The following is a 24162-nucleotide window of genomic DNA, read 5'->3' as shown; positions in this document are numbered from 1 at the left end:
TGGCCTTCTGCCTGGAATGAATTTATCTGTAGGGAGTCCCACACGACAATGAGGAGGAGACTAGTTACACAAGCAATTATTTGAGGAGGTTGTGTAAAAAAGCATCCCTGAGTTTGGTTCAGCTGCACTCCATGCAGCAGTCCATTAGCTCTGCCCCACCACTGCCAGTCGTGCTGTTACGGTCACTGTGAGCACCCAGCATTTTCATCAGAGGGATGCTGGCCTGCGAGGTGGGTTGCCTCTTACCATCAGCCAGGGTTGTCTAGGACCTGGCAGAACAAACCAGGGAAGGAAGGGGTGAGCCTGTTCCAAGTGCAACCAACAGTTCACTTTGTTAGCACTTGTTCCATTGATTCATTGTAAAAAGCTACCAAAAGTTTGGGATGGGGGCGGGGCAGACGGAACAGGAAGAAATGGAGAGTTGTAAGGAAACAACCCATTTAGGCTGGGTAGCACGATGTCATGCAGAAACACCCAAGGTGGCTCTCACAAGAGCAGCGTGAGAAGTGGGAGGCTGCAAGTCTCTCAGCCTGCAGCTCTGCTGGAGCCAACTAGCCCTCCTGGGTACCAAACTACAAAGGCAGTTCAGTTTCTGGAGTTGGCTAGCATCTCTAAACACCTGTACAAATGTCTCTATGGTGAAGGTAAACTGGTTGTGAAAACCTCCAAGGAGAGATGGATACTTAGATTTCTTCCTCCTCTAGTGAAGACTATATGGATAATATAGGCCAAGAAAAGAGAAACATCATTCTTCATGTCCTCCCTCTTTTCCAAAATATGAAGTGTGTCGCCTGTCTGCAGACTGAAATGATCATAGCCTTCAGCAGACAAATCCTCTGCTGTAGTCTACATTTTCTTTGCTTTTCCAGACAACAGCAACCACTGAGATCTACAAATAATTAACACTGTACCATAGATCTTGCTTCGGGGTAGGAAACATGTAAAAATGCACGCAGAGCCATTTTCACTGCCGATTGACTTTCAGAGGTTACAGTAATTATTTTTTTCTCTAACATCTTCAGAGGGTTTCTTGCTCAGCAGAATAACGCCATTCCACTGTAGATAATCATATTTAGCTTAAGGATTTAATATCTCATTGTCTTCAGAGACTGCCAGATAACAGACTAACAACAGAGTCTGTTGTCTTTATTCCATTTCTGGGAGCAAACTAGAAGGACTACATGAATTATAGAGCTGCTCATAAAATGTCTAAAGACAGACACGGAGATAGATGTGAAAAGAAGGATGTAGAGAACCTTTAAAAGCATTAAAGTTCACATCCTCTTCTCTTGATAGTTGCCACACTTAAAAAAAAAAAAAAAAAGTACCGTAATTGCATTTGAGGACACTAAGCACAGCAACATGGCCTTGAGAGACCATGTAAAAATGTCAAAAAGCTTGGCACAGTTCTCAAATTACTTGAGAAAATTTAAATCGCTGCCATTTGTTTAAGCAAGTCTTAGCTTTAAATTTTATCAAAGTCTGTATGACAATCACAAAATTACTGAAGAAACGGACAGATGATCACACTTCTCCAGATTCTGCCATTAATCTCCAAAGAGAAAGATTTGTTCAGTTTTTGTGTATTGCTTGTCACAAATATGTCAGAGGCTGAGTAGTTTCCTTATAGAGGCAAACAATCCGTATTGCTTGTCACAAATATGTCAGAGGCTGAGTAGTTTCCTTATAGAGGCACTATCACTATCAATACAGACTATGGGAAGGCTGGGGAGAGCCTGTTTACAAAGGCCTGCAGTGACAGGACAAGGGGCAATGGCTTTAAGTTGAAGTGGAGCAGATTGAGATTGGAGATGAGGAGAAAGTTCTTCACTGTGAGGGTGGTGGAGCACTGGAACAGGTTGCCCAGGGAGGTGGTTGAGGCCCCTTCCCTGGAGATATTCAAGGTGAGGCTCGATGAGGCCCTGGCCTAGTTGGGGGTGTCCCTGCTGACTGCGGGGAGGTCGGACTAGATGACCTTTGGAGGTTCCTTCCAGCCTGGACCATTCTATGATTCTAATTTACCATTGTGGTTCTGAGTTAGGAGAGTGTTGAAGACTTCTCACTCATGCTGGACAATAAGACTATGTTTGGTTGGTGGTTGTTTTTATTTTCCTTCTAGATTTAGCTACTTAAAGGAGAATGAAGTACACATCTAGGGAGACCATGATTCCTGACAGGAGATGATGAGAGTTCAAAAGAAACAGTTTTCTTTTCAGTTCCTTTTATAATTTCAGTGTAGCTACACAAGGATGGGGAGATGCGTCGGGAGAGAGCTGTTCCTGACAGATATTTTTTAATTTTGATACATAAGCAGATTTAGCATCCATGGAATGTGGAGACACGCTCAGAGAAAGGGCACTTGGTATGAGGAACCTTACTGTATTCACACTCTAAACCCAGTAGAATGAATATGTCTTCTTATTTTAACATCCACGAGAGGAGGAACAGATGGTACTAAAGGTGTCAATTACTGGTGCATAAGTGTCTGCTACAGAGGTGTTACCTGACTGCCACAGCTACTGAAAATATCTATGAGAAGAATCAGGTTGGAAAAAACAGACTGGGGCAGCAGAGGTTGGTTTTGGTCACTTTCTGCCATCAGCATTAGAAAGTCTCTGCATATTTCTCAGTCAGCAAGTGATGGTGACACATGAAAAACCAATCTGGTTTGAGCAGCATCAGCCAGAGGGGCACCAGAAAGTCTCGTGTGATTGCATGGTTGAGAGAAAGCAGATGCAGAGGAAATGTTTCTCTTTGTGAAAGAATGAGAGTTCCACAGTTTTCTCAAATGTGTTCCCCATCTCTCAGACACCGAAAGCAGCATGTTTGCTTGTTCTCTTGTCATCTCCTAAGAAAAAGAAACAGTCTGAATGCAAGTCCTGTATTTAGTGTAAGACCTGAGTGAATCTCACGGATCGACGTCAGTCTTTCTGAATCACAGGTAACCATGCATTAGATGTCAAGCTCAAAAATGTCTGGAGGAACATCTCAATGCCTGTGTACTGAAAAAGCCGCTCAAATCTCTCCAGTACCCTACACATTTCCTTTACTTGCTCTGTATGTAGAAAGGCAGCTTGCTGTAGTGTATCCAATGTCTGAACCCACTCTGTTGCATTGTGTTTTATTGTCTGTATCAGTGCAGGTGGGCCAGGATCCTTTGGAGTATGAGATTACTTTAAATAAAATTTTAGCTTGCTGAAGTTGTCAGGCTCTGGCTTTCTTCCCTTTCCTGACCCCTCTTCCTTCCCAGTGTTCACTGGTGGTGTGGCTATCCTTTGCCACCCTGTGTACACGTAGAGGCGTGGAAAGATGCTTACTACAGATTAGATTGGCTTAATTTACTGTGCAACATTCTGGGTGAGGTGTGATATTCTGGAAGGGGAAACATGCTTCTTGAATATAGTATTTTATAATGTGATACTCTTGCTGCTGCCTGAACGTGTTTTGTCATCTTTTTATATTTTAAAAAATATTCATTATTAAAACAGGGAGAGAAACACTGGATGACTGTGTGTCCAGGTCACACATTCTTGCTTTTGGTAGCCTTTGGTCTTTGCTAGGATTATTTTTATTTCCCAAATACAAGGAAAGTTCACTGATTGCTCTGAGACCTATTTGATTCATAAAAAAAAAAAAAACAAAACGAGCTGAGTAAGGCATGTATATAACTGTATCAGAAGTGCTGAAATTTGTGTTCCGCCAAATAAGACTCCAAAAGCCTAAATGTTGACCTGAATTTTCTCAAAACTTTATCAGGCTGCAGAATTCTGCCTTAGAAAAAATGAGAAGAAAAATTGTTGCATTGCCAATCTCCATTATTATATGTTACTACTTTTAAGTCTGTTGTTCTTATTGCTGCTGACTGATTATTTTTTCAGAAAAGTTAAAATGCACAGAAATTGGCCAAGCTTGGAAAGGGGATGTAAAAAAAATTTTGATGTCTTGAAAAAATCAATGGAAGACTGGCCTTTGACTTCATTAGGAGCAAGAGTTCACCAATAATTCTTGTAAATAAGGATACAGAATACTGTTGGAAACCCTAAGGGAAAAGTACTGTGTGCATGCATAACAGCTTTGGTATTTCTATTTCTCTTGCAAATTGGTCTTTTTTTTTTTTTTTTTCTAAATGCCGTTTAAAATTTTAATAGCAACAACATTGACTTTCACCAAAAAAAATTTCTAAACCACCTGTATATTAAAAGTGACAGCTAATCTGTGCCGGTTCTGTAAAGGAAAGCAGAGGCATGCTGAAGTGTATGAAATATTAAGTAAATCCCGTTTCTCAATGTTAAAGTAATTTGCAGCTTTGCTTTCAGTGGTACATTTTCTGAGTGGGTTGAGCTTTCCCTAAGTAATTAATAACTCTTAAGCTATCTGAATAGTTTCCCTTGAGTTGCATCATATAATGTGTCATATGAAAACAACTTGAGGCCTAATGTAACATGAAACTGTATAGTGCATCTTAATGTGATTTGAGGAAGATGGATGGGAAGGAAGTTATTTCTTATTCTGGGTAACAAACAGCTGTTCTTAACTATTATTTTAAAAGGCTTTAAAATACCCTTTCTAGGCAGAGATTGGTAAATTGTTCTAGTTAGTTATTTCCCCTTCTCTTCTTGTACCAGCCAAGTTAGGCATAAACCAAGAATCAAAAATATAGTAATTTGATGTAGAAATATTGAGAGTAATGTGGAGATTTTTTATAATTTGTCACCTGAGCTTTACTTTTTTTATTCGTGATGGATCTCAGGTTAAATCCCTTAACAAACATGAAAAGGTTAAGATTTCGGTGTCTCTGACGACGTAGTGCTGAATAAATCATTACCCGCTGTAGGAAAGTTGTTTAAACTAACTCCTTAAGCTCTGGTCACCAAATTACTGTAACATTGTCATATTACAAGTGACATATATCAGGTAATGGTATATGTCAGCTGGAAAAGATACGTCTTGCCATAAACTCTAAACTTCTCTCACTTCACCCTCAGGAAATGTAAGTTGGCTCATCTGTCTCTTCTTGGAAGCCATTCAGCAAGCTGGAGGCTTCATTGATACTTGTAAATACGGAAGTTTATCATACACTGTAGTGTATTCTCATTTGATATGGAACAATTAGAGTTCATAAGATTTAAAAATAGATGGTGCTTTTCCATTAGGGCTTTTTTAAAAAAATAAAAACAAAAGGTAAATAAAGGATTGCCTTACTAAATTTGATAGGGGTAACTCAATGCTACTTTACAAAGATAGAACTAAAACTGTTTATAGCACAGTGAATACACAGTTAATTCATTCGTAATTACTTCTTTTAGCATGGTAGCACTAGGAGAACCAGCTGGTATCTACATTTCAGAAATTTTCAGAACTTTTAAGGAAACAAATGAATACGAAATATTTTGCAAAAAAATCAGTCTATACTTATCATTACAAACAGCTGAAGGTATGTACAGATAGGGTTGTAAAGTTCATGCACAATTCCTAGTGAGCTCACAACATACAGCCTGCGCTGTGCTTGGGCTCCGGCACCTGTTTTTAGGAAAAATTGTGGCTACATTTAATCCAGTAAAAAAGAGGTGAATGGAACTTTGCAAGTCTGAGTGTGCATATGCTTTGATAGAGTGGCACATAGGTGTTGTAGGAACATCAGTGTATATTTATTAACATTCTGTGCACATCTGACTGACACTTCACCTTGTGGAACATTAAGAGATCCCTGAACGTCTGGGTTTGTGACCTATACATCTAAAACCTTGTATTGCTAGAGATCTCCCTGCTTGTTATCTTTTGTCTCCTCAATCTGTGAGGTGGGGCCTCTACCATTTAGAGTCCACCTAAGCCCAGCAGGCTGGGGTGCTGGAAACCCAAGCCTGTGTATTCACTTCATCTGCTTCAATTCCTGCTATTGTTCTCAGCAGTTTCCGCCGAGGGTGTGCTTCGCTTCGAGAACACAGTGCTCCATTCATCAGCTTGGATTGTTTTACTGTGTACTACTGACAGCATTGACAGAGAGAAAAAATCACACTCTTTAAATTCCACCTAAAATAGAAATTAGTTAGACTTTGGGCACCTGAGACTCAGAGAATGGTTTGTATTGCCTACTGTAAAGCACCACCTAACCCCTGGAGGCACCTAATATGAATAATTTTGGACAACAGATTTCCCCTGGCATCTGAACATACATTCCAAGGAAGCTCCATGCTGGGAAGCGTGGAATCACCATGCCTTAAGCAGCAAGGCATGTAACTCCCACCCAAGTTTCCCTGTGACTCAAGGATGTGTGTAGAGATGCCTGAATTCTGCCTGTGCCCCCAGAGGTGCCTAAGCCATTGACTGTGCTTAAAACACACATAATAAGCTTGGACAGCATTGCATTCAACACAAACCACAGCAGTCACAAACACTTTCAGTGTAGAAGAGGGAATCTTATAAATAGGCTTAAAGCTTCCAGCAGTCATCTGGTTTGGATTGTCCTAAGCTAAGGAAGCTCATCAGGAATGGGAGAACTTGACTGTTGTCCTAATATTATGGGTATTTCCTGGGAGAGGAAAATCTCAGATTCTTTTTTTTTTTTTTTTTCTCTCAAGTCTGATTATGTATTTTAGTTAGACACTTTTGGCCAAGAAAACATAAGCAACTTGTAAGTGATGGGGGGGTAGTGATAGTGGAGTCTCACAAATTGTACTTACTTAACTAAACTGATGAATTTGCGCGCTTATTAATTGCTACCCATATTTCTGTAATGTTGGGCTTTTTTAAGACCTTTCATTTCTCTTACTATTTTTGACTTAGACACCATGGTGTAGTACCCTAAGTTAATATGCTATACTTGTGCTTTACATCTGTAGACTATGAAGTGAGCTTGGTATATTATTCTTTCTCCTTTTGCCATGGTTCTTTCCCTGTTCTGTATGGAAAGGGTAAATACTCTATGAGGAAGTACTTGTTGAACTACGAACATGCGGAACAACTTCTCTATTTCTGTTAAAATTTAATGCTGCTTCTTTACTGTTTTTACCCTACCCTACAGGTGACATCTCGTTAGTTTTCTCACTAGTTTTTAAATGCTGGTAGATGCAACCAAGTGAAAAATTTATAATAAATGTTCAAAAAACTCCTGAATTTCAAATCCAGTATTCTGGAGTGTTTTGGTTTGGCTTTTCTCATGTTCTGATATGAGGTTTTATGTTCACATTTCAGTTCCAGCCTTTTTTTTTTTACCCCATCGAATGTCATTATATTTTATTGTTTAAAAAACATACTTTGCCTGTCTCTGAGGAATTTTTAACTGAGCTTTACCGAGTATAAGATACCATGGTAGTAATACTTAAATTTTGCTGTATATCTTACTGATCGTCACTTCAATGCATGCTTTTTATTCTGTTAGGTTCAGTTGAAACCATTCAGGGAGCAAGACCATAGGGGAAACTGTGTATAGTAGTAGCTAGTATGCTGATTTTCTGAGCATTTTATACCTTCATTTTTCCTCTATTAGCCTTCACCATCGGGCTGGAAGGGGTTGAGTGTTAAGTGCATACTTCAAAGCATCTGTAAATGACTTTTTGGTCACCAAGGAATGTTCATATAGTTACACAATTAGAACTCTTCCCAGAATAAAGACAGTGCTTCTATTAGCTTATGTCTTTGGTATACAGTAGATGTATACTAAATTTATGCTGTTTGTTGGCCAAGTTTCGCAGAGGGTTGTGGAATAAGGTCCATCCTTTGGGGGCTTTCAGAACTCATCTGGACAAGACTTACGACCTGATAAAACTTTCAGGTTGGCCCTGCTTTGAGCAGGGGGTTAGATCCATTGGCCTCCAGAGCTACCTTCCTACCTAAACTATTTTGTGAATCTAACTGAATTTATTCTTGGTCCAATTCTACTTGCATCTTAGCTTTTTAGTTTACTTCACTGAAATCAGTGTAATGCCCTTAGGAATTATTTGTCTGCTTTTCTCATTTCTCCCAATATAGTTTTCTCTGTCAGTTCAAAGGTAAGAAAAATTGGGTGAACACCTGCCCTTTTTCACAATGCTGGTCCATACCTTAACCCTTGAACTGTTTCACAAATAGTTTGATAGTCACTTAAGGAAGATAATTTTACATCACACGCACTCACACACAATCAAACTTTTCTGAGAAAAATCTGAAAGAAACAAAATTTTAGAAAACTAATATTTTAATTTGTTTAGATAGCTCTTGAGAGTCAACGAGGCTTACAGTAACAAGCAACTTGGGGGGAGAAAGGGGAGAGGGAAGAAAAAATGCTCAATGCCTACCTGCCATGTCTAGAATCTACTTCTGTTTGTTTGACGGACTTATCATACCAATCACGTATTCCCCTCCTTTCGTTCCGTGAAGACTTTTGATGTTTCACTTCCACAGTTGTGGAACTCCCCTGCATCTCCCAATGTGGAACTTAGCTGGGAAAGTGCACTGATTTAGGGGAGCTAATCAGGTGCTCCCACAGCCAGACGTCCTGCCTAGGGTACAGCTGTAAACCTGAGATGCCATGTCCTTTGCTTGGTTGGAGCGCTGAAACCATAGGGCTGATCACACAGATAGTTTGCTGCTCTGCAGAGACACACTCATCTGTTACTGATGCCCAATGAATTTATTTTCTTTATAAACCATAAGCATATTCTTTATGCTATAATTAAAATACAGAGTAGTGTGAAATCTAGATCTGAGTATTTCAAAGCCTATTTACTTTTCCCTTGCTTTTTGACATTTAAACATCTATAGCTGTACAACAGAGCATATGTGTCCACTGACAATGTGGGACAGCAGCCAATTTGGTCCAGGGATAAAAGAGGAATCAGCTGTGGGAAATAAGCGAAAGAAGTGTCATTCCCATATAAGGGACTTAAATAGGTGTTAGTCTGTAAAGAAGCTGTTTGGCAGGATTTAGAGCAGGCTTCTCTACACAAGAGGCATTTTTTCTGAGATCCTAAGTTAACTGAAGTGTGCTAATTTCCAGGAGGGCTGTGGGGTTATTGTCTTGTCATCTGGTGCTTTCCTCTTTTATTTTTTTTCCTTTGTTTTGGTTTGGTTATAGGTGTTGTTTGGCTGTTGTTGGTTTGCTTGGTTTTGTTTTTTCTTAATAAAGCCTTTCTAGCATATAGCTGTGTAATTGTACTCCCATTGGTAGTTTTCTAGAAACTATTTACTTAACATGACTGTGAGAAGAAAAACGGAGGAAATTTTTCTGCTGTTTGGGGCCCTCAGGTTTCCCCTGCCCTGGTCCAGGGAAGGGCTTTTGCAATGCAGCTTGTTGGGCAATCCTGGCAGTTTTCAGGGAACAGCGATGTTAACACTTTAGCTACCCATCTGTTGTGTAGTGTTTGCATCTGTGGTTTTCATTTGTCTCACATCTGTCTTAGAAAAGAAATAGTTTGAAATGCAGAAGCTTCAAAAGAAAAAAAAAGTTGATTGTACCATCCTAATTTGTTTAGTACAGAATTAGTATATATTTAATGATTTGAGTAGAGTGGAGCTACGAAATAATTTCATTTTCTCTGAAACTTTCTATAAACTTCTCAAATAATTCATGTTGTATTGCATTCTGTGACACAGTAGTCTATCTGACTTTTCTTAAAGGTGTCGACAGGTAAGAAAGGAATAATAAAATCAAACAACAGCAATTCATTCATTCAGAACTGCATTCCTAATTTTTGTTCAAGACTGTTAAAGTTCAGCTGTTCTGATACTCAAGATGTCCAAGTCATTGCCCAAGGAGGTCACTGGATGAAAAACCCTGCTCAAACAAAAGCCAACTTCAGAGTTAGATCAGGTTATTATGAGCCCTGTCCAGCTGAGTTTTGAAAGTCTACAAGGTTGGGGATTATTCCACAAATCCTCTGGGAAACTTGTTCCAGTGGCCCAAGCCATAAATTGGGAAAACCAGAATTTTAAAATATGTTTATGTGTGGCATTCACTTAGCAGCAGTTCTTTTAAGACTCCTATTTACAGTAATCACAGACTTTTAAAAAGTTAGAATGAAATATTAATTTGTAAAATCTTCAGCCATTTATTATTATAAATCAACTAATTTTACTTTTGAGAAGAGGCACTTCTGAACACTGAAGCCCATGAATTTGTATGAGTGAGCATTTGGCTTCTTGTTTTCACCAGGTATTATTTCTGTTCATTTGTTTTAAGCAGTGTTTTGTCTGTATAACAAGAAATCTTTTTTTTTCCTGCTCTCCTATTGTAGTCAAGTATTTCCCAATGGGCTTCCTGAAGAATACTCTCTAGTTGCTACGTTCCGCGTACGGCGAAATACCAAGAAGGAGCGTTGGTATATATGGCAAGTTTTAAATCAGTATGACACACCTGAGGTTAGAGTTGTCTTTGATTTTTTTTTTTTTTTCATTACATTTCTTTTCTTTTTCCCCATATAATATGGCAAATATAACTTGGTGGATGTTTCACCACTGGATTTAGCTACAATTTGGATGGGATAGACAGACTGCCCTGAAATAATTGATGGTTTATCATAGGAGTGACAGAAATTAAGCAAAATGTGTTAAGATTGCAAACTAGGATAGATAGGTGATATGTATTTACAAAGTTACATAGAAGAGTGCAAGAGTGCTTCATAACATAATTCTTGCCCAATCTATGTAGTCAAAGTATTTTTATTATATATAGTTTACATATGTGTTTAATTCTTATACTCTAAGATGACCACTTCTTTATTTTATTTTGCTTTCAGATCTCTGTCCTTCTGGATGGTACAAAAAAAGTTGTGGAGTATATGACCAAATCTGCTCAGGGAAATATACTGCACTACACTTTTAAGAGTCGAGAAGTTTATCCGTTGTTTGATCGGCAGTGGCATAAGCTTGGTATTAGCGTGCAGTCAGGAATCATTTCCCTCTATTTGGATTGTAATTTAATTGAGAGAAAGCAGACTGATGAAAAATTCACCATCGACTTGCAGGGGAGGACTCTGATTGCTTCTCGTGCTGCAGATGATAAGCCTGTAGATGTGAGTAGTATGAAAGGAAAACCAGATAACTTGAAATCATGTTTTAGCCATGCTTTTACTAACACCATCATAAAGAATTGTGAAGATAAAAGGTTCAAAACTGGTTATTAATTTCGAGTGTGTCTTCTTAATTTGAAGTACTTAAGTCTTCTTCTCTAAAAAATATTCACTGCTGTAGCAACTGCCAAGGCAAACCTTCTGTTACCAAAGTAACTAAAATAACTTAGTCCTCATTTCAGTTTATTTTTCTGCTTCCAGTGGTAATTTTTTTTCTTTCAATTTCTGTGAGCTGTTTCTAAGTTTGTATCAGTCATCTGATACAATTTGTCGCTCTGTGATAAAGGGAAGACACAGAAAAATTAAGGATTACCTCTGTGTCAAGATTGCATCGCTCCAGGGTAATTCAGCCCTGCAGAAATAGGGGAGCACGTTGTCCATAACTGTCACTCCCTCCTCCAAATGATAGGGATTAGGAAGTGGCTGAAGGTGTGCTTTCCTGCAGCCTTTGGTGCAAGAATCACCCAAGGCAACCCCGTAATATCCTGGGCTGTGATTTGTCCCGGAGATGCTCTCCTCTGTTTCCTCGTGCAGAGAGCTCACGGCAAGTCATTTGAAAGCTCCAGAAAATGTCCGTTTGTTTTAAGTATGCTGACATCCAGTCACCAGGTTTGAAACTCTGGCTTGGAGTTTATAGTGACCGCCTGAAAGTTTCCGCTGGATTACGGACACCGTGTAGTTCCAGATGAAAATAGCACATCATCACTGCAAGCTGGTGTTGTGGGAGGAACCAGTCCTGTGGGACGCTGAACCCCTTGGCCCAGACTCACAGCTCTTATTTCATGGGGCTATAAGCTCCTCTTTCATCTTATTTTCTAAGACTGAGTTCAACTTTATTTGAAATGTAGGTACCGTCTCCTCATTTCCAAGTAGCAGGCAGGAGAAGGAGCAGATTCTTTTTGTTTTGTGTTAGTTGCATGGCACAGGCTGGATAATTCTGACTGGAAGTTGTCAACTGGGATTTCCACATTTGCAGCAAAACATTATGGGCATAAAGCTGAGGATGGCAGCAGAGCAGATCCTGTGCCGAGAGTCACTCTCCTCAATACCAAGAGGAAGGGAGAGAATAAGAGGATAAAAAAACAGATGCAGAGAGAGAGGCACAGAAGGACAAGATTAGCTAGTTAAAATTAGATGCTGTTCATCTCGCCAGTCCACCCAAAATCTCTGAGACAGAAGTTTTGTGTAGAGAATTTGTGATTTTTGCTCTTCGGGTGATTTAGTGGCCAGGTCCAGGCAGAGGTTTGTCCAAAGCAATAGAAGGTGTATATGAGATAGAGATTATCAAACCTTTACTCTAGTTCACTGCAGGAGAAAATTACGTTCCTGAAAAGGTTTGCAGAGGAGGTCAGAGGGCTAAAATGCCTCTGTAGCACAGCAAGAGCAGTACAGAGGAATGCAATTTACATGAAAATAAATTAAATCTAAGATGTGATTTACATCAAAGTAATAGACTGCACAATTTGTTCCTTAAGTGAGGAGCTGTGTAATTGTTTTGGCTTTGTCTCTTTTTCCAGCTTTTCAGAAATGTGCAGTGTTTCAGAGAAAGCTTATTATGCCAAGAATATGCATGTCGTAACACATTATCTTTCACATTTCATATTAATCTCTTTTGTATTTCTTATTAGATTGAACTTCACCACATAACAGTTTATTGTAATCCAAAACTTGCAACAGAAGATACGTGTTGTGAAATATCTGCAGACCTGGTAAGATATTTGTTAAAATGCAAATGATACTACAAAAGAAATTGCTTCATTGTTTCTTATTAAAGAGTTGTAAAGAAATTTCAATAGAAGTGTTAGTTACCTCCTAAAAAGCCAAAGCAAACCCTAATTACATATGAAAGCAAAAAGATCAAGAATAGGCTTTATTAATAGCATCTTAAAAATTCATGTGACTATATAGCTAAATGCACCATCAGTTTCATTTCTATGTTGAAGATTTAAAAAATGGACTACTTGTTAATGGTTTTCATATTGAAACTAGCATTATATTTTCAGATTTATTTTTTCATGAATTCCTTACTAACTATAAGGGCTACATTTTCAGTAATGTAAAGGAACTAATTTATCCTTGGATACAAATTTCTACACTAAGCTGTAAATCCCCATGGGAATTCCTTTGACAGAAGGTTTGCAGGAGACCTCATTACATCTTAATGAGAGCTTCTGAAATTTATCCGGTTCTGTTGACTTGTCCTGTAATTGGCTCAGCTCTCATAAGTTATAGACAGGTGAATATTGGCTGCAGGGCTTTTTGTTTGTTTCTAAACTGTGCATGCCCAAAGTATTTCATTACAAAAAAAATGACAGAATTTTCCTCACACTCGCTGTGACATTTTGCATTTTGGGGCAAGGGGTGGAGGACAGGATGAGACTGAGAAGTACCCTTTTTTTTTTTTCCTCTCTGGGTATTTTCTTCTTCACTGTTTTTAGTTTGGGAGACTTCATTCCTCTGTCTGACTCTTTTGGAAGAAAGAAGTGGGACAGTCAGATCAATTTTAACTGGCATTGGTTTTAGTTTTCAGAAGGATCACAAAGTCTAGACTTCATTTTACTACCACTTTTTCTTCTGTTTGGCAATTTTTGTGACTTCTCTGTAATATGCTGTGTACAGGATTGTTAAAACAGAAATTAACTTCAAAATAGTGTATGGATGGTATTTAGATAATTAAGCAAAGTGGACCAAAAAATCAGGAAATTTTCTTTTTATTTTAGTGCCCACATGAGGAGAGGTTACTTGCTACAACTTCATCACCGGTTACTGTTCGTGCAAGCAAAATATACACACTTCCAGGAACGCAGCAGGAATCTAGAGAGAGATGCCACTGCTTTCCAAACAAAGTACGAGGTTTTCCTGTTGCTTTTTAGTGCATCATGCCACTAAGTATTAAAAAAATAAAAAGGTTGATTTTTTTTTTTTTGTAGTTATGAAAAATATCTTACTGGTTTGTAGTGTTGTGATGTACTTACATTATATTTCCCAGTTAAGAAACAGTTTATTTTAGATTTAGTTAATTTAAAGTTAGAGTTGCAGAGATCTAGAAGGATTAGTTGTTTGAACAGACACCCAAAAAACGTCCATGGTAAAACTAAGAATTATGTTTAGGCATTACATTTAGTGTAAATGTTTTTACTTGAGAATAAATTACTTTTTACATAATGTTGGCTATTTTTAAATCCTTCTCCTGGGTGTCACACTATATTTATTCTGAGTCATTTGCTTTGTTAGGCTTTTGCGATAAAAACAAGGAAACCAAAACAAATACATATTTTGGATCTGCTTCTGTGTTGATTTTTGATTTCTTTTAAAATCAGGGAGAAGCAGGATTGCCAGGAGTGGGTGGTTTGCCAGGACAGAAAGGAGATAAAGGTGAAAAGGTAAAATATCAATTGAATTCACTCTTTCAAATCTTTATCTTTGGCTTACCTTTCTTAAATAGAATCTGTATGGATTCTGCTAGTCCTTAAATGACTCTCACTGTACACAGGTTAAATCCTTTATCAGTCAGTCTCTGGTTCTGCCCACGGGCTTCCTGCCAGGCAGCCGACAGCTGTATCATTTTGGGGTCCCCCATGGACTCCCTGGAACACAGTTTACCTGCCTGCCCAACCTGTCAGCATGTTTAATTGCCTGCTCCCCTCATCCAAATAAAGAGAAGCCGTGTGTGTTGTCCGTGACTGGGATTTTCCCCTGTCATGTGTGTGTGTCACTGCCACGGACGGAACCCCATGCTGTGGGTTCATCCTTGCAGCCATCAGGAGCAGGGTATGAACTCACCTGTATGGCCTCAGCACTGTATATTCCTCCACACCACTCTTAGCTGAAACTTTCTTAATTTGGAAGAGAGAGGGACCTGACTTTGGCAAGCCCCTAGGACAGGCCCTTTCCTTGGAGCTCTTCTGCATTTTTGTTCCATAATGCTCACTGTGACATTCCTGTGCTATTTACCCTGGGGGGTTCCTAGTAATAAAGGTAAACATATCAGCTATTTTCCCCTCACGCTCCACTCCCTCAATTTGGTTGGAGGATGCTGAATTGGGACATCTCTGGGAATGTGTTTTTCTTGTGCTAATAGAGGGGGGACCTCGAATAAACTATTGCAGATTGGCCAGAAAGACAGTAGAGAGGAATTCTGAGTTCAGGGAATGCAGTGTGAGAGGAAGACACCTGGAATGTCCTGATCCAGAGGTCAGGATGAAGGTGTCCTCACCCAGCATCCTCCCTCACAGCACAGTGTTTAATACATGATCTGAAATAGGTTGTGATAACAGCCAGCACTGCTCCTCGGGCTGCAGTACCGGGCTGAAACGGGTCCAGTTCTGAGAGGGCTTATCCACACAGTTGGATGAAATTAAATAAATTCCTTGACAGTGTCTTCCTCCTCCCCCACACCCTCCACCCCACCCTACCCTCACCCTTCCAATATATATTTTACTTTTCATACTAGCTCTGTCTTTTCTCTCGGTAGAAAAAAAAAAAATAATAATCAGTCCCATTAGTTTCTCTAGCCCTGCAGAACCCAGCAGGATTGCTGGCAGTTTCCAAATTCAGTCATGAATTTTTGGTAACCCTAGGTCTGAGCATATAAAGGAATTGTCAGTGTAAAGGTCAGCCTACGCTAACCACATAGGGAGTTTCCTGGCATTTATTTGCTCTCCTGCTCCTGACAAGACCCATTTCAACTATCACTGCTGTTAAGATGAGAAAGGAGACTTCAGAGGTCTTATTGTTTTGCCGTTCCATATCACAGCCAATTGCCAATATCTACTATGCTAATCATAGTAGCTCTAAATGAAGCATGTGGGTGCCCATGGTCACCTCCATTTCTGTTCTCTTGTTTCTTTTACTAAAAAAACCCCACGTTGCATTGTTGCATTGATTCAAAAACCAACCAACAGTCAAGGAACTCTTTCAACTTCTGTGCATCGCTGATAGCAAATTGCACAAGGCTGTGTGTGACGTTGTTAGTAATAGTATATTAAGTACAAAATTTCTGGTTTAGTAGTAAAACTGAAAATTATTAGGCTTAAGATTCATGAAAACAAATCTTTCCAGATTTATACAAATAGATATTTTTTTTGGTAGTGGCCTACAGTAAGTCCAAATTTGATGTTTATTACCAGCCTCTCTGATACTATATGGAATATTTAGAGCCTGAGCGGGACTGTGTGGATCCGGCAGCCTAGCCTAATGAGAGTAAATTGACATTTGTGAACATCAATTCACAAAATTCAGTGAATCTTCAGGTTAAAATCAGAGGTAGTACAGCAAACAGCTAGAAAGAGGCTTAATTTGAACTTTCCTTATAACTGACCGGTCCTTGCTACCTCCTGGCTTTGGGGTGGTTTTTTTTTGGTTTTTGTTTGGGGGGTGGGTGGAGGCTACATTACCTTTGGCTGTGATTGAAAGGATGTTGACCTTTGGCAGCAAATGAATCCTGCCTTGAGTAGTGCCCATCCTGATGGAGTTGAATGGCACAGTGTGCCATGGGGCAGTAACTCTTGCTCTCCATGGTGGCCTTGTCACATCAATAATTAGAGGTGAAAAAGGAGCAAGACCCCAGACCATCCCAGACATGCAGGACATGTGATTTATTGCCAGATTATGGAAAGGAGAGTAAAAGACTGTGGTTGATGTTTTGTAATGTGTTATACATTAAATCGCCGGCTTCTTAATGACTTTAGATGGCCGTTCACAAAAAACAGGATTTCTCTAAGTTCTTCTTAGATCTCCTAGGATCTTCTAAGTTCAGATGGTTCTTCAGCCTGTGTTTCCCACTTTGTGAACAGCTCATTGTTTTATTGTTTTCTTCTAAATATTATTTTTAGCATCCAACTAATTATATTTAAATATCCTTGCCATCACAACATTCCTTATCCTTTTATTTTACGTTGTACAATTCCAACTTCCTGTCTACTAATTGATTGTATGACTGAATTTACATGTCTTTTTGTTGCTGTGGAACTGACAAGAAATTTTCTACATATACAAGTTGGTGTCAAACTGTATTCAAGCCCCCCAGAATTACCCTTCTTTTCATTCTAAAGTAGTTGTCACTTAATGTCAGACTGCTTTTCCTGGTCAGGAACATCTAAGCTATCACCAGAACAAAGCATGATACCTGATAAGCCATTTTTAAGGCATTTTGAATTTAATTACTAGCCTGTTTCCACTGCCTTTCTGTAGACTTGGCAGTACTCTTGGCAGTCCTGTACTCCTGGCTCACATTAGTACCTCTGAACAGCTCGGAGCCAAACCGTGTTGTGGGCCCAAATGGCTGAAGTGCCATATTGTCACTGGAACGGGCATTCATGCAAATATTGATGCATTCTGGCACTCTGTCTGAATGTACAGGAGCATCACTGATCAAAATTATTCCATTTGTGTGAATGACCTTCCTATTTATATACCTGGCCTTCCATAGTGGTTTCATGAGGAGAGTTCTTCACTTAACAATAGAAGTATTATCTCTGGTGCATTGGGGGTGAAGAAGCTGCTCAGTTTCAAGACTGTCTTCCTTCTTGAATGACCAGACTATCCAGTTTGATACCATACACCCCTTAATATGTAGCAAAAACAGTAGTCCTTGTCCCTTTTGTTTCCTGTGCAAGCTTGGATCTGGGAGTGTTTGCTCTGCAGGATTTTATTTGCTGGGAGATCAGCTCCTGCAGCAAGGGACAGCCTCCTGTTCTTTAATTTCCGAATAATTACGGCTGCCACCTGGTTCTTTGTTGCCTCTGAAGCCAAACACAGCGGCTGCTCACTGATCTCTGCCCATGAAACACCCTTCTTGGGCTGGCTGGTAGCTTCTTCCCACTGGATGAAAGCTGAGAGGCAGCAGAGGCCAGGGGTACAACGTAGGTTATCCCTCGATGATACACTGTGTTACTGATATCGCACCAAGAACCCTGAATTTCACAAGGTTCAAGTGCCAGGGTCAAGTGGTCAGATGTCAGGTGGAAGTCTCCTGTGATTTAACAGGTTTTGATATCTCTTCTGTAGAGCTAGGTTTCCTATTCTGCTGAGCTGAGTGAGAAATTGTGATTTGTTTTCTGTTTTGGAAGCAATTTCTACTACTTCAGCATGGTATATAGCTACCCAGATTCTTACAAATATATCCATTGGCAAATGTCTTTTGATCATGATGTGAAGGTTCTCAATGTGTAGAAATTATTCAGAAAGACAGAATATGGATCGCAGTAATTGGAATTACTACGTACGCACTGAACATACAACCTAATCTTCTATATTTAAGAGGCTAAAAAAATAATTTTATCTTTTTTATTTTTCTTTTAAGCAAACTTAGTGCCCATGAAAGATTTTAAATTTAAATCCAAAGAGAATTAAATATTTTGATACAATATTAAACCATCCCAAGCTGTGCTAGTAGGTCAGTGGTTAATGCTCTAAGTACAGCAGGGAGCAAAAAGCCAGAGGCCGAGCACTCTCAAACATTAAAGCAGCTATTGGTGCACGCCATGGAGGAATTTATTGCTATTCAAGTAGGCTCCATTAATTTAAATTTTACTTAAGGAAAAAGATGTTTAAAAGGCTATTTTAGGACTGGTAGAGATAGGTTTATGCAATATATTGTTTCACTAGGAAAATATTTGTAATAGAGCTGTAAGAAAAAAGAACCCCTGTAGAACAAATTAGGTGTTTGACTGCTCTTTCTGCCTATTTTCCTGGCTGGTCTTCCTTTCCTCCTTCTCTGTCATTCCTCTTATAGCCCAGGTCCACCTGATTCTACCTAAGGCATATCAATCATGTTATGCAGCCTTGAGAATGGTTCCTTTCTGGTTTGATTTTGGTTACAGGGGTTATTGATAGGGGACGTAGAAGCTGGAATGCATGAAACAGAAAGAAAAACTGGGCAAAATACAGCAGGGTGTCGATGATAAAGTCAGGAATTGCCAGTGTATATGGTAGACTAAAATCTTACAATGGGCCAAAGGGAACACTCCACATCTGCGGAGCTGAGAAATTATTGGTAGTTTGAGTTAATGTTTTAATCATTTAATAGTTTAATTGGCTTTCTTTTAAAAAAAAAAAAAGTCTTAAATAGATACCTGTTTTCTATGCTACCATATTCACCCTCCAAGTGTTCAATTCAGTCCTAAGAATGGCAGTTTCAGTACTCTTCAAGAGGGAATGGAGATGATGGCAGTGAGTCCTCAGCACTGACCTGCTCAGAGAGTTGGGGGGTGTCACTCCCCTCCCTGGAGTGATACCACTTTGCAATGAGTTTTCTTTCTCACCCTTGGCAAATTCTCCACATTTGAATTTATTGTATTTATCAACTAAAAGTCCCCAATGAAGTTGTTTTTTTTCCCCAGGTCTAAATACTTCTATCACCATTTTATCATGAGAATCATGAGAACTGTTTACCTGTCTGTACATCGAAGTTTTAAATTTTAGCTTGCATAATTTCTTATAGGGACTGCCTCTGACACTGATCATACGGATGACGGATCTAGTATAAAGGTTGAGCTCTCTACATTATCTCTTTCACTTTACACTTTATCACTTTTGGAAGCCCTGCCAGTACCCTGTCTGCTGGGAGCAACTCAGTTCAGAGTGTGCTGCTATTTCTTTCTTGATAATAATACACGTTTTTCTTACCTGGACATTTCTGATGCTATTGACACACATAATTATGCAGAGATGAAAACTGAGAAAGCTAACTTACTTCATCAAATCTTATAAAACTAAAACTTATTTTGTTTAAACAGTATTTTGAAAACTGATGTGGGTTACTCATTTTGTAACTACTATGTCCTTATTGTAGACAAGAGTAAGACTTTAGCAGTGTGTGTTCTAGGCCACATTAGTGTCATTCTTTCTCTTTATTAAGTGCACTTGCACTTAATCTTAGTATTAAAATCATAATCTGTACCTGGTTAGTCCAAAACCCTGGGAGAACATTTTTCTCTTCTAAAAATTAATTATAGACTTTGTTTTCTAGAATAACTATTAATGTATCAAGTTGATCCCACTCCATATCACAATGTAAATACATTTTAAATAAATCTGCTGTTTAAGAGATGAAAATAATGGGTTTAAAGAATATACTTTCTTAAAAGAAAGTTTTTTTGGTCTATACATGAAAGGATTGTAATTTGTTAACTTAAATAATTACTGCTTTGTCATTTTCTCTCTATCACCACATTTGGTCTTAGGCTGTCTTTGCTGTACATGATTCTTAAACAGTGATGTGCAGCAGAGGAATCAAGGCACTGTATTTTGTGTTTGCTAGTAGCATATCATTTCTACTTCTACAAGTGCATTGAACAAATGCTGAATGGAGCAAATGGGTAAAGGCAAACACTTCTGAAATTCTCTGAATCATTAACATAAAACAATGATCACAAGTTTAATACTTTGGGTGGTCTCAGATGTGCAAAACTGTTTCGACTTAGATAGAAGGGTGGCAGGTTTCATTCAAAAGAAGCATGTTTGCTGTCTGCAGTCTCTTTTTAAGAATTTAGTTTGGCTTGGCTTTATGGAAAGTTGGCAGAAGCTTCTTTTGTTTTGTTTTCATTTCAGCCTGTTGAATTTCCATCCTGTCTTATGACTTTACCAAAATAAACATTGTCAAAAATATAGTAGCCGTCCTATTGTTTGCAAGAGACCACCTTCTGAAAAATGTGCTATGGCTTACATCTTTTAATCAGTAAGTATCTTGTGCTCAGTTGAAAAGAATTTTCACTGGTACTGTTAGTAGAAAATCCTAGAAGTAGACTTAAAACTCAAGAGTATTACCTTGGAATGCTGTTGCACTGAGTGTAGCTCGTAACCTCCCAATGCCAGCACCGTGCTGCCAGTGGTCACCAGGCTACGAAAGTGTTCTTCTGGCAGCATGTGTTTCTGTTGGCTTTGGTGGTTCTCAGCAATTGTGATTCTTTATTCTAATTTTTACTAATTTAGTTACTTAAACTTAAAAAGCTCAATTGTCATGTATATCAGGAGCTAGAATACTCTTGTTAAGGCGTAAAAGAGGTGAGGTAGATGGAGGCCAAACAGTCAGGAACCCTCTTCAGGAACCCCCCTTCTTTCATCTCATATACTTTTGGCATCTACTGTGTAAGAAAGAGAAGAGGATGCTTTCTCACTTCTGTAAAGGACAGAGTTCTACAGAATCAAAGGAAAATGCCATTATGAAAAATAAAGGGCAAAGCCCCTTTTAAAAATGCATTTGCCCATTGTTTTTTCCTTTTTATTCTGTCGTGCTGCCTGTGTGAATACTATTACAGGTTGTACAACATATAGTAGCTGATCTTTAAACTCATTGAATAAAGACATAAAAAGCTAGAATCTCTCCGACTGTGTTTATTAAAAATCATAATTACAAGGCAGAAGAATAACTTCACAGTCTAATTTGCAGCAGACTTGTCTTCAAGGTGGGAAGTCTGTCTGTGGTTAGTGGAACTAGAAATGTAAACATACCTTGGTTAACTGGCTAGTATGTCATATATGCTAAAGGCTTCCTGGCATGTAGCAGGCTGTGTAATTTTAGACTATACAGTATATAAAAATACACTGCTGAGTGTAACAAAGTGGTTCTGGTCTATTAAAATACTGGCAAGTGGCAGAAGGGAACAGAGCGTGCATAGATAAGGAGTCAGTCTGTGGGTGATGAGATAAGGTAACCGGGGGCCAGTCCTGCTGCTTTATCTCTTGTAATGCCAGCGGGTTCAGATTGTTTGCCACGCAGGATTTTGGTCTACTTTTGAGAGAGAGCTGCCAGGACCATCCCAGTATTTGAATTAAAAGGACATAGGAGATGGCACATACGCTCCTCTAGAACATTGCTGCTTCTGAGCAGTAGTTTAAACTTATAGCTGGAATGGCATTCTGCACCTAGGAGTCATTCATTTTGGTTGATTTGCTTAGCTCTTGTGGTATAAAAACGGGGTTTTGAGCCAGGCTGTGCACATGCAGGTATCTTATGATGGTTTCTGTGAATAGTTGTTAAAAAATTAAAACAGGGGTGAGAAGCAGCAACAGGACTATTAGGGTATGACAGCTTACTTCAAAAATTATGGTGACAGTCATTAGGACACATCATTCTGCTTTTAGGAGAAGGTAGCAAGGAAACCTAGCCTGCAGCACTTTGATTTTGAGGTTGGGGGGGTGTCTTTTTTTTCTTTTTTTTTTTTCTTTTTTCCTTCGCTAAATCTTGAGGCTAGAGACAAAAATAGTGAATTCTCAGGACTTAACTGAGACTGGCATCCAGAGCCCTGGGTCCGAACCATGGGCTCCCTGGGTAGAGCCTGAGGAGAGGGAAGCACAGTGTGCTGAGTCAGCAGCTGCTGCGCCCCAGCCTAGAGGGAATGCGGAGGAAAAAGCATAGATTGTAAATCCTTCCTTTAACAGGGATTAAATGTTTTATAATGACTGTTCTGGGATATAGCAAATACTGATGTTAGGTACTCCTTCTTGCCAACCTTGCTCTTTCAGATCCTCGGTTTTGTGGAAGTTTCTGTTTTGGGTTTTTTTGTTTGTTTGGTGTTTTTTTTTAAAAAAAAACAACTTTACAGTAGTGTTTGTATTCTGATAGTGAGTTCTAGGATACCTAGCTGATGTTACTGTACCATAACTATGTTATTTAAAATCACTTTAAACCTGATGGAGGGACTTAGACTGTAATTTAAGAAGTGGTTATGCATTTTACATCGGGATGTTCTCACATAAAATGTAGTACCAGTCATCCAGACAGGAACCTGGTCTCCTTGCTCTCGGGAAGGAGACCCGGCTGCTGGGCTGCCAGTCACTTGTGCAGTTCCTAGTGCTCCTCTTGTGAAATTTGGAACAACCTTAGATCCCATGAGCAGCAGTTTGCTGGCAGGCACCAGCAGTCCAGGCAGGCTGGGGTACGGGCTGGGAGCACTCACAGGCTGCGGAGGGCACAGAAGATGGACCTTCTGTGGGCCAGACAATGCCTTCCTGCTCTCTGTGGAGTTCAGCAGTTCCTGTCCTATTTATAACAGAAGAAGAGGTCACTGCAGCACCATGTCTGAATCCCACTTGGGAAGACCATGAGAAACTGATATTTTTTACTGCAGAGGGAGTTTATTCACTAAACTGATGAACTCTGCCTGCTAATGAGGAGTTTCTGCATATGCTGAATATCAGAATTAGGAGTTTTCAAGATCCTGGTATTTAGAATGTTACGCACTTTGTGAGTTTAGAGGTCTTGGGCACTGACTCTCAGCAGCGGCTTTTGGGTTTGCAGTTTTAGATTTGGTCTCCAAATGTAAGTTTGCAACCTATTTTAGGAACCAATTACTTGTGTAGATGTGGCTCTTCCGCTTCTTCGTGCAACCCTTTCTCTCAAAAAACAATTTTTTGAAAAAAAAAAAAAAACTGGTGCGTTTTCTATTTGCTAGAGAAAGTTCTCTTCTTTGTATAAGTAGGCAAACCTAATGTTTTGGTTTTGTTTTAAATGAAGACTATAATATGGTTCCAGTGCTTTCATTATATTCCTCTAGCACCCATCTGATTTTTATTTTAAACTTTATAACCATTATACTTGACATTATTAGGCGAAATTGCTGTGTTTGATGTTTCTTTCAATCATTTTTAAGATCAAGGCTGCTGGGAACTTCCATACCTCTCCTGATCTGTTGGGCATTTGTCTTTTAAACTAAAATTTCCTTATTGCTCATGGCTTGGGGTTTGGTTTCTTTGAGGGAGTGGCAGGGAGGGAGAGAGGAACTGCATTTAAATAGTGTCTTTTAAAAGTGTTGAGGGTGCATGACTTTTAGACCAGAGAAACATGTATTACATGTTGGGCTTTCTCAACCCAGTGAAAATGGACCTACTTGGCACCACTCTGCTGTTGCAGTGAATTCCCTTAAGGTCAGCAGACCTGCTATTTATGGAAATGTGCAAGTGTTTGTCAGATGAGGGTCTTAGCTGATGTTATAGGTGGCTGAAAATGTATTTATTTTGTCTAATTTTAGTATTAAATGTAAGGCATCATCCTCCATGGTGGTGACATTACTAAGCATGGCAAAAACCGGGTAGAGCTGCTTTTCTGTTGAATCAGATATGATCTGAGTAATTGTTAACCTCAGAAGTCTTTAGAACTTCTAACTGAATTATTTGT

At 39.1% G+C, this 24162-nt stretch overlaps 1 protein-coding gene across 9 annotated transcripts in view; it reads left to right on the top strand.

Moving 5' to 3' along the window:
- Positions 1-24162, top strand: part of COL19A1 (collagen, type XIX, alpha 1) — a 193384-nt gene that overhangs the window by 23422 nt on the left and 145800 nt on the right. For all 9 annotated transcript variants that reach the window (XR_001411381.1, XR_001411380.1, XM_014936919.1 and 6 more), the window contains exons 5-9: positions 10212-10335; positions 10713-10988; positions 12674-12754; positions 13766-13891; positions 14366-14428. Coding sequence is in view for 7 of the 9 variants with exons in the window: in XM_014936919.1 (XP_014792405.1) it covers positions 10212-10335; positions 10713-10988; positions 12674-12754; positions 13766-13891; positions 14366-14428 (670 nt within the window). In the remaining 2 variants the exon portion in view is untranslated. The remainder of the gene's footprint in view (positions 1-10211; positions 10336-10712; positions 10989-12673; positions 12755-13765; positions 13892-14365; positions 14429-24162) is intronic.

Source organism: Calidris pugnax, unplaced genomic scaffold, assembly GCF_001431845.1.
Source record: "Calidris pugnax isolate Ruff unplaced genomic scaffold, ASM143184v1 scaffold12, whole genome shotgun sequence".
NCBI lineage: Eukaryota > Metazoa > Chordata > Aves > Charadriiformes > Scolopacidae > Calidris > Calidris pugnax.
Note: the sequence above shows the minus strand (reverse complement) of the source record. Positions and strands in the feature narration are given on the sequence as shown.